This window comes from Trachurus trachurus (genome assembly GCF_905171665.1).
Source record: "Trachurus trachurus genome assembly, chromosome: 18".
Classification (NCBI taxonomy): Eukaryota; Metazoa; Chordata; class Actinopteri; order Carangiformes; family Carangidae; genus Trachurus; species Trachurus trachurus.
This window is the reverse complement of record NC_139909.1, coordinates 322,839-333,558: the sequence shown is the minus strand read 5'-3', so window position 1 is coordinate 333,558 and position 10,720 is coordinate 322,839. Positions and strand designations below refer to the sequence as shown.

At 43.4% G+C, this 10,720-nt stretch overlaps 1 protein-coding gene across 2 annotated transcripts in view; it reads left to right on the top strand.

The window, feature by feature from the left end:
* Positions 1-2,497: 2,497 nt before the first annotated feature.
* ctc1 (CTS telomere maintenance complex component 1) overlaps positions 2,498-10,720 on the top strand; it is a gene marked incomplete at its 5' end in the record, with an annotated part of 36,224 nt that continues 28,001 nt past the window's right edge. The window contains 6 exons of one of the 2 annotated variants that reach the window (XM_083993388.1): positions 2,498-2,548; positions 3,519-3,621; positions 4,555-4,657; positions 7,605-7,827; positions 8,242-8,462; positions 9,737-9,866. In XM_083993388.1, the coding sequence (XP_083849514.1) occupies positions 2,498-2,548; positions 3,519-3,621; positions 4,555-4,657; positions 7,605-7,827; positions 8,242-8,462; positions 9,737-9,866 (831 nt within the window). Of the gene's footprint in view, positions 2,549-3,518; positions 3,622-4,554; positions 4,658-7,604; positions 7,828-8,241; positions 8,463-9,736; positions 9,867-10,720 lie in introns of those variants that run through there. The other variant, XM_083993389.1, reaches the window with a different exon arrangement.

Sequence of the window (10,720 nt, the reverse complement as noted above, 5' to 3'; positions counted from 1 at the left end):
AATAAAACCAATATCCTGCTGAAGATGAAGTTTATCTGACATGACAGTGACAGTGAAGTGGATTTCTCCCCTCTGAGCCATTTACTCAACAAGATAACAGTTACCCACCTTGACCGTGTCATTACACACACACACACACACACACACACACACACTGCGGTGTTCATCCACATCTGGAGACAGAAACCCTGGTCTACTCTAAAGAAAAACAATACTATATCATCAATCTTATTATACAGTTAGCCAAATGGCACATTCATAAATGTCGTTACAATAATCAAAAACCACTTTTTTTATTTTTGAAAATGAAGCCAAACAATATAATAAAGGGACAATGAGGAGTTTCTATTTGGTTATAAAAAGTCTGATATTAATGTGGATGAATCTACGTTACCACTTGTTAATGGTCCATTTTAGATAAATCTATGGTTTTGTCTCTATGGTTATTTTGTTATTATTAGTGGTGGTGGAAATGCTGGGCGAGCCGACCAGCGTTTCTTTACTTTCGGTTTCGTGGCGAGTCATGAGAATAACGCCGCCGTATGAATCTCCGTTTATGGTGGGAACTACGACGGTATGTGATCGTCTTCCAACCTCTGACTTTAATTCTTGATGAATGAAAACATGAGTCTGTCTTGCACCGGTCAAAGAATTTCACGGTGCGGAGGCTCATAAATGTAGTGTGAAGACACTTCACTTTAACAAAACTCCTGGTTGTCCCTTTAAGTTTATTAAAAAATCCATCAACATGAAAGATATAAAAACTTTGAATGTATGTACACTTTACAATGTTTCTGTATGAAAGCTTCAGCTGCATTGTATTGTCTGTATTGAAACCCCCCTGGTGATGTTCTGTTGGTGTATTGATTTGTATTGCACCATGTCGACTTAATAAAGTTTCTATTGTGTGGTCTGTCATGTATGAAGCCAGGTTCATACGTCATACAACATGGTGACATCACAGGTGTAGCTAGTGACATCACAGCTGCTGCAGATGTTATACAGCGTCCAGGAAATCATGTTATTCCCCCTCACAAACCCATAATATGGAATAATACTATCTATCTATCTATCTATCTATCTATCTATCTATCTATCTATCTATCTATCTATCTATCTATCTATCTATCTATAATAAAAATAAAAACACTGTCAGGAAAAAACCCATGTTGAAACAGAAATGGATTGACAAGAATATTATTTCTGTATGTGACGTTTTTGGTTGTAATGCTAGGCTATAATAATGCTGAGTTACCAACGTTTCCTTCTCATTAAACCCTTCCCTGTTAGGAGGAAAGAGTTTAAAGTGATTCCTGATGGCATCTCATCTGTATCAAGAAGAAACACTAATAAAACCCTTCTAATGATAAATGAACTTGATGTATTACATTCAAAGTGCAACATCAAACATATAATATACTGTATGTAGCCTAATACTTTTTATGAAAAGAGGAGAATATCTCCTATAACATCTTTATGCACACTGACTGGAAGAAGGCTGGATATTGAATTTCCAATTAAATTAAAGAAGTCCACATCAACATTTTACACACTATCTATCCAACAAATTTATATTTTTCTACATTTTATTCTACTACTGAGCTCAATCAGTTTCTGGATTCAACCTGAGTGTTATATAGTGTGTAAATTATATTACTGTAACATTCAATTGACTGTAAAGTGTTATAATGTGCTTTGACCAATGGAAACATGACTTTACGTACATCACAAGTCTATTTGTTTTGCACGGCAGATTCCATGAACACAAATGTAAACCAAAGTCTCAGCCAACTTCAGGAGTTTTTATGGTGATTTAAGGAATATATTAAAACCTTAACACTTATTGATACTAAACAAAACACCACTAATACAAATCTATATGAAAATCTTTTCAAAGAGGAGTAATAGCCTACATGTCTTTTCTTCTTATCCCCATGTCATTTTATTTATTTATTTACCCTTTCTTTTAATTATGATTATTTATTTAATATTGTTAAAACTGCTCACATCCCTGTGTGTAATATATTATTATATATTGAGTGTTATTTTTCTCTGATCAGATGAACGTGACATCACATGGAGGCCTGTCTCATCTCCTCTGTTCATCTGTTTGTTGCTACAAACGCTTTTCAATAAAGTTCAGTGAAAAAAAAGAAAAAGAAGAAAAAAGCAGCAGCTGTTGCAGCTGTTGTGCCTCCTCCAGGACCAGCCTGTAAGCCCCGCCCCTTCTACTGATTGATGACTGAACTGACTGATCGATTAGTTTGACTGACTGACTGACTGACTGACTGATTGACTGACAGTCGCAGCTCGTCGCTTCGCGCTGGTTTGTCCCTCTGTCCCTCCGCAGCCTCCGTAGCAGAGCAGGAAGTAGTTTGAGGCTTTTGGCGGCAGCGGAGAGTTGTTGACAGTAGAAACCGAGCTGGTTCTGGTCTGTTTGGAACCAGAGACCAGAGACCAGAGGACTGGGTTAGGGACCAGCGGAACCAGCGGGATCATGGACCCGGAGCAGCGGCTTCTGGACCGGTTCAAGCCCCAGAGCGACGCGGTCAGTGGCGGTGTGACACAGGGGGGTTGGACTGGGTCTGGTTCTGGTTCTGGTTCTGGTTCTGGGTCTGACCTGCAGCTCAGACTAGTGCAGTGTTAACTGTGTTTACTGAGACCGTGTACCGCTGTGACCCGTTTTTCACTTTAACACTTAAGTGAAGTTAGTTTCCAGTTGGATGTTGGACAGACCGTCACGAGCCTCTCCAACATGTCAAGTTCCCCCAAAATACAGAATATTCAGAGGTTCAACATGTAAAAACCAGAGCCAGTGTAGTAGTAGCTACTATGATCCCACACATTTTGAGTCAACTGATCACATGACCTGGAAGCTGTTGAGCTAAAATGCTCATATTTACAGATACAAATTAATACAAAATCCCTCCATCCCAGCTGATCCCATCTGTATTACAGCAACATGAAGGAAACACAGTCAGGTGTTGAGGCTCCTTCAGTCACATGAGGAAACAGAAGAGCAGCTCTGTTACTGGAGTTCTTCTGTTTCTTCTCTTCTATGTGAATAAATGAGCAGCAGCTGTGATGCAGAGTTGATGCTGCAGAGCTGCTCTGAGACCAGCAGGACTTCACTTTTTATTCTGATTGTTTACAAAAAAAGAAACAAAATACCCACATTTACTAAACCTAACAGAAGTAAAATGTAGAGAAATAATATAAAAGTCCATTTATGATCAATACAATATTCTGTCTATTGTAAAGCTGCAGATGTGACTCATGTAAAGTCTTCAGTTTGTGTTGTTGCACCAGTTGTCAGTGTTTTATGACCAGATGTTTGTGTTGAAGACGACATGTGTTAATGTGTTGGTAGATTTGGTGAGTTGTGTTAGTGTGTTATTAAATTAAATTAAAAGTGTAACATTTATAACTGTGTCTCTTCAGGAGTCATGTGTTAAAGTGTTGGTAGATGGTGAGTTGTGTTAGTGTGTTGTTATAATTGTGTGTCTGTGTGTCTTCAGGAGTCGTCGTGGCTCAGAGAAGTCTTCTCCTTCATCAGACAGCAGGTGTGTCCCGTCCTCTCTGGCTCCGCCCCCTTTACTGGTGAGGACCAGACTCACACAGGTGTGTGACACACAACACCAACCTCTACTACACTAACACACATACACATACACACACACACACACACACACACACACACACACTGGGTCTCCTTCATGAACCGTATCTATCACTCAGTACATTTACATGACACTTGAAAAAACTGAACTACAACTGGACAACTGAAGTGCATGTAAACACCTTAGTCCGACTGAAATCAGAGTTGGAGAACTCCGATTAAGACACCCAGATAATGCGATTGGAATTAGATTTTCTCCGTCATGTAAACACCTTAGTCGGAGTATAACTGGACAATACATGTGCTCATGCTCCACAACAGTAGAGACGGCACAAAGTGGAGCAGAGAAGCCGCCTGAACCCGGCAAAGTAAAGAAAAAAACCCAACGTCAGCGCCGATTCAATGCATTTCACACAGCGCCACCAGCAGGAGTGGTTTATTATGTATATATATATAGAGAGAGAGAGAGATGAAAAAAGGAAGCCCGTACCTTATTCTCAGCGTGAATCCGGCCCAGACTGCCGCGTCTGGTCGGGAACTGCAGTTGAGAATTTATTATTAAGCTACTAAGTTGTTTATATTCAGTTTTTTACGAGGTGACAGAAAAGTCAACAGGACGGGGGGCGCATTAACCGTTAATATAATACATCCATGGTATTAACCTGCTGAAACAACGGTGACACCATGAGGGGGCGATGGACCCCGTCAGTTATTCGGTTTTCTCAGTTGCATGTATATTGAGACAAGGACAGAAGTCCGACTTGACGCCAAAATTTTGAGCCGAGCTGGATGAAGCTCTGCATGTAAAGTCATGTAGAGTCAGTCAGTCAGCTGCTTCCAGGTGTTGTCTGGTGTTTCTGTTGTGTTACAGGTGTGTGTCTTGATGTGTGTGTTGTGTTACAGGTGTGTGTCCTGATGTGTGTGTTGTGTTACAGGTGGAGGTGTGTGTCCTGATGTGTGTGTGTCTGTGACTGAGTGTGTGGTGAAGACGCTGCAGGAGAACATGACGGCTACACACACCTTACCGGTCAGCTACAGGTAGGAACACACACACACAGCTGACAACACAGGCCTGACCTCTGACCTCTGACCTCTGACTAGGGCTGAACGATTTTTTTTTAAAAGTATATTTATTTATTGCCTTTAATTGGAAAGTGCAGTGAGAGAGAGACAGGAAATGGGGAGGCAGAGAGAGGGGGGGGGGTGACATGCAGGATGGAAAGGGCCGCCACAGTCTCGTTCATTAATGGGAAACACTGCATTTACAAACATGACAGAAAATGACATCATACCATTAAAACATTAAATATGCCACTATTGCTCTAATGCAAGAATGAAAACTAAAGTTAAGTAGTGGGGGTGTGTACTAGTAGTGGTATAATCTAATTTCCAATAACATTTTATGTAGGGCTGGGCGATATGAGAAAAAATCCTATCAGGATAATTTTTTTCATATCAGTCGATATCGATATATATCACGATAGGACTCAAGTCACTGTTTTTGTCAAGCCTAAATGTTCTATCATACTCACAAGTGAGATTTGAAGATATCAGAAGGTTATTTCTGATTTAAATATTTATTTTTCGTCAAAAATTGAACATTTCAGATGTAATGATTAACATATAAAAGCAATGAGTAGCCTAATAACAGTTTCAGATAAATAAAACTGGTATTATATACAGTTAGTTTCAACCAAATAATTTGATTGGACAAGAGGGTAACCCTAACCCTAACCCTATATATCGTTATCGTTTTATCGCCCAGCCCTAATTTTATGTTACTGCAGTGTTTCCCCTACCATTGTCCAGGCCAACGAGAGCCCCACCAGGCCAAAAAAAAAAATAATATGGCAAAAATAAGCGACATATCCATTCATTCAGAAATCAATAATCATTTCTGTTTAGGAGGTTCTGTGCAGCGCTGTTCTGCAACGCCAGTTAACCTGCTTCGCTGCCTAGTAATGATGCAAGTGTGCGAGCAGCATATTATGGGATGTTGAGGTTTATAACAAGTAAACTAAGGTGCCGTGGAAAGAAGAAAAAAATATCACGGGCGACAGACGCGCGTCATGCGAGAGAGACAGGGGAGGGGGGAGAGAGAGTGAGGAGGGATGGACGCAGAGCAAAGGGACTGTCAGGTTAGGGCTGGGCGATATGGGAAAAATATCATATCACGATTTTTTTTAAATAAAGTCACGATTTCGATTTTATCACGATCTTAAATCGAAAAAAAAAACAGAAAAAAAACAGACAGTTTAGGCCAAAGAACCTTTCTGAACAGATTTTAATCTAAATAGCTGCAGTTTTGCCAACATTTGCAAACAATGTAAACATACTAAAAGATAAACAACAACACTAAAGTAAAGTGCACTCTTGCAACATAAAAGGTAGCTTTCAATAAACATTAAAGTAAAATATCAATGAAGACATTACTGCTTTATTCAACACAGTCATTTTAACAGGATTTAAGTATATCAAAACACTAAATAGCTGATTGAAAAGGGTCAAATAAAAATGCAAACTTTGCAAAGGACCTTTGTTTGCACTTTGTCATTTGGGGAAAAGCCATAAAAAAGCTGAACCTATTCTATATAGGCTACAGTGTATGTGCCCCAGACGATCCTACGATCTCTGCACTTTGGCAGATCGTCTACATGCTCTAATCCTTCACCATCTAATATCGTCATATCGCCCAGCCCTATGTCAGGTGGAATCGAACTGGGTCCCTGCAGCGGGTGTTTGCTCTACCAGGTGAGATAGGCTATCTACATCGCTCACGGCTCGTCGCATTTAATCAGTGATTTCACCGAGTGTTTCAGTGACGGTGAGCGGCCTGACGCTGCTTCATTAACGCCGACGCTGTGTCAGACTCGGGGCAGAGGCACGCAGCAACAGTCACCTGACCTGTTACAGTTTAGTTACCATACCGACGAGCTAACGTGTAACCCTGTTGTCAATAAACACACGTGGAGACGGCACTTCAACCGAATACAGCTGTTAGATGATTGGCTGTTTCCCTGTCGCTGTTGTTTCAATGCCCCACATCCTTGAGTTTTACAGGAGCGTCTCAATAAACTAGAGTAACATGGAGAAGTCTGGGCTATTTCCACTAGTTCAATGGCAAGTCAAATGGCCCCAACCACGTACTGAGAGCATATAGATGGACAGACTTTTCAGAAGGCCAACATTTTCATCTTCATTTTTTTTTTAGCAAAACGGTTAGCATCGTTGGAGACCAGGAGACCAGGGTTCGATCCGTACCCAGAAAAACACAAGGCAGAGGGCCAGATATGACGGCAGGTGGAGGGGCTGACTGACAGAGATGAGAGAAAAAACAAAAAACACTTTCTTTCTTTTTGTTCCCTGTGAGAGAGTGTGGCGAGGCCAGACAAGATGGTGGCGGGCCGTAGGAAACACAGCTGTAGTGGAAAACAGCCATTTGACTGTCTTAACGGGATTAAAGGTGTACAGAAATGGCCGTTTGTCCTGTTTGTCGCGCCGAGTTGTCACGAGCTGCAACACGAGTTTACCCGAGTGAGGAAAACGAATTTGATTGGTCGTTATCGAGCGGGCGGGATATTCAAAGCTTGGGGCGAGACCGAGCTCCGTGTGTGTGTGCGTGTCTCAGATGTTTGAATGATGGATCCAATATCAGTGGCTGGTGAATCATGAGCAGGCTGACGTATAATCCGTGCGCCTGGTTATCCAATACGAAAAAAAATATACACTAAAATACCACACTTTCATCCCGGATTTACTCAAAAATAGAATTTTGCACAAAGTTTGGCCTACAACGTCTGAAAGATGAGTTATTACACTCATTTTATGACCCAGAGTGGGTTTAAATTCAATTTTCTTTTCTGTACACCTTTAACAGCAGATCCTGGGTCGGTCCGGAGCACTGCAAACAATCACATGATCGCAATTTCAAACAGAAAACGATAAATCATTCACCTCTGTGTGACCTCTGACCTCTGACCTTTAGGCCGGTGAGCGTGTCTGAGCTGCTCTCCCAGCAGCACCTGGCCTGTGTGAGCCACCTGGGCTGGAGCACCAATCAGCAGAGAGCCTGGGCCAAGGAGGCGGAGCTCTCGCTGCCCGGCAACAAGGCTCTGCCCCGCCTCAACCTGCTGCTGATTGGCTGTCTGAGGAGGGGGCGGGGCCAAGACCTGAGGCTGACGGACAGCAGCGGCAGCGTCCGCTGTGAGGTGAGAAAATATGTCTCAGCTTCCCCTACACTGTCTTTTTATAGGCCTCCTTGGCCCTTAAGCAGGTTTTCACTTCTCTCTGCACTCTCCTTACCCCCTCCTGTCTACCTGTCTCTACCTGTCTGTCTGTCTGTCTGTTTTTACTTGTCAATTCAATTCAATTAGCTTTATTGGCATGAACAGAAATGTGTTGTTGCCAAAGCACTGCACAAACTATTTACAAAGACATTTCAATATAACAAATATACAATATAGAATTTAGTACAATCAGGTATACGGTAAATAATGGTGCAAGTTAAGATGTTAAAGACTACCTCTACCTGTCTCACCTGTCTCACCTCTCCACCTGTCTGTCCCTCTAGTGCCTGTCTAACCCCTCTACCTGTCTCTCTACCTGTCTGTCTGTCTCTCTAGTGCCTGTCTCCCTCTCCCCGGTGGCTGGACCGCCTCGTCTTCCTCCCTCACTGGAACTACATCCCCCATGATGCCTCGGGGCAGGAGGAGGGCTGGGTGGAGCTGATTGGTTCTCCTGTGCTGCTGCATCCCAGCGCTGAGCAGGGATTGGCTGCTGAGGGAGGGGCGTGGCCTGGCCGACCAATGGGAGTGAGAGAGGCTGCAGGTGTCATCAACACCAGGTGAGTTTCCTTCTGTCCACGCTGGGTGTCGCCATGACACTCCATCCCACCGTTACTGTATTGTTGATAGCATAGACTTTGACGACTTTATTTATAATCATCACCTCATTTTAATGAGAACAATACAGACGAGGTTTTAGCTTTATGTCACATTTTCACGTCACTACATCACCGTTGTGACTACTCTGATGTTTATGAAGTCTATAAAACTAATTGTTGAACAAACATTTTAGATTAGCTTGGCTAACCGTTAGCTGTTAGCCGTTAGCAGGGTCAATAAACAATAACTCAATAAACGGCCCATGAAAAAAATATTATTTTCCAGCGGATATCCTAGTTCCAACATGACTGAGCTAACTGGAGTAGTTTCATGTCGTGTCCCACAACGGGAGGGTTTTAACAGCTGACGTCCTGCTGTTAGCTTAGCTACTGCTGTTAGCTGTCAGCAGCAGCAAAGCTAACAACTACGATAACCATGACTAATTACAAAAACATGCACACAGAAATAGTAATGTTTGTTCAATAATTCGTTTTATAGACTTAACAAACATCAGATTTAGACAAAACAGTTTTGGCAGCCCGGAGCCCCCACATTTGGTACCTACACCGGTGGCTAACGCTACCAGTTAGCCGCTAACGCTACCAGTTAGCCGCTCGCTAGGACCGGTGGCTAACGCTACCAGTTAGCCGCTAACGCTACCAGTTAGCCGCTCGCTAGGACCAGTGGCTAACGCTACCAGTTAGCCGCTAACGCTACCAGTTAGCTGCTCGCTAGGACCGGTGGCTAACGCTACCAGTTAGTCGCTAACGCTACCAGTTAGCCGCTCGCTAGGACCGGTGGCTAACGCTACCAGTTAGCCGCTAACGCTACCAGTTAGCCGCTCGCTAGAACTGGTGGCTAACGCTACCAGTTAGCCGCTAACGCTACCAGTTAGCTGCTCGCTAGGACCGGTGGCTAACGCTACCAGTTAGCCGCTAACGCTACCAGTTAGCCGCTCGCTAGAACTGGTGGCTAACGCTACCAGTTAGCCGCTCGCTAGAACTGGTGGCTAACGCTACCAGTTAGCCGCTAACGCTACCAGTTAGCCGCTCGCTAGAACTGGTGGCTAACGCTACCAGTTAGCCGCTCGCTAGAATGCTACTAAAACCCACTTCTGTTGTGGTGTGACACAATGGATCATGGGGAAATAAAGTGGTGGATAGAAATAGATAGGGAGCATGGTATTGATGGATGTTATCTAAGGTAACTCTCTGCCCCCCCCCCCCCCCCCCAGGGTGAAGGGACAGCGTGTGTCGGTCTGTGGACGTGTGGGCTCAGTCCTCCCTCAGCTGGACGTCTCGGGGTCGACCTTCTTCTGCTTCACGCTGACCCAGGACACACTCACACTTCCTGTCCTGGTCCAGGTGTGATGTCACTTCCTGTCCCACTCACGCTCATGTGTTGCTGTCTTTACGATGTGTTCACAACGCACACAAAGCAGGTTTCACCTCGCTGCACTCACACGGGTTTGACCGCGGGAGTATTTGTGTTCACTCGTTGCACACTTGTACAAATACGTGAGTATAAACAGCCCACGTCGTCACCTCGTCCTGTCTGGGTTCATAATCTCATTGGAGGTGAACACAGCTCGGTGTCCCGCCCCTAAACACTTCTTATTGGTTGAAAAGTCCACGCTGCTTCCTGTTGACGAGCTAGTTAGAATAGAATAGAATGCCCTAAAGGGACAACGAGGAGTTTTGTAAAAGCGAAGTGTTTCCACACTACATTTATGAGCCTCCGCACCGTGAAATTCTTTGACCGGTGCAAGACAGACTCATGTTTTCATTCATCAAGAATTAAAGTCAGAGGTTGGAAGACGATCACATACCGTCGTAGTTCCCACCATAAACGGAGATTCGGCGGCGTTATTCTCATGACTCGCCACGAAACCGAAAGTAAAGAAACGCTGGTCGGCTCGCCCAGCATTTCCACCACCACTAATAATAACAAAATAACCATAGAGACAAAACCATAGTCGCGATCAGTGACAGAGTGTATAGATGAATCTCCCTTATTAAAGGGACAACGAGGAGTTTCTATTTGGTTATAAAAAGTCTGATATTAATGTGGATGAATCTACGTTACCACTTGTTAAACATACGACACTGAGCCACATGCATACATAACCAGAAACAGAAACATCCCCAACACTGAGTAACATGTAAAGCCAAAAATGCCAAGCAACATATACTTATACACACACCAGACAACCAAACAT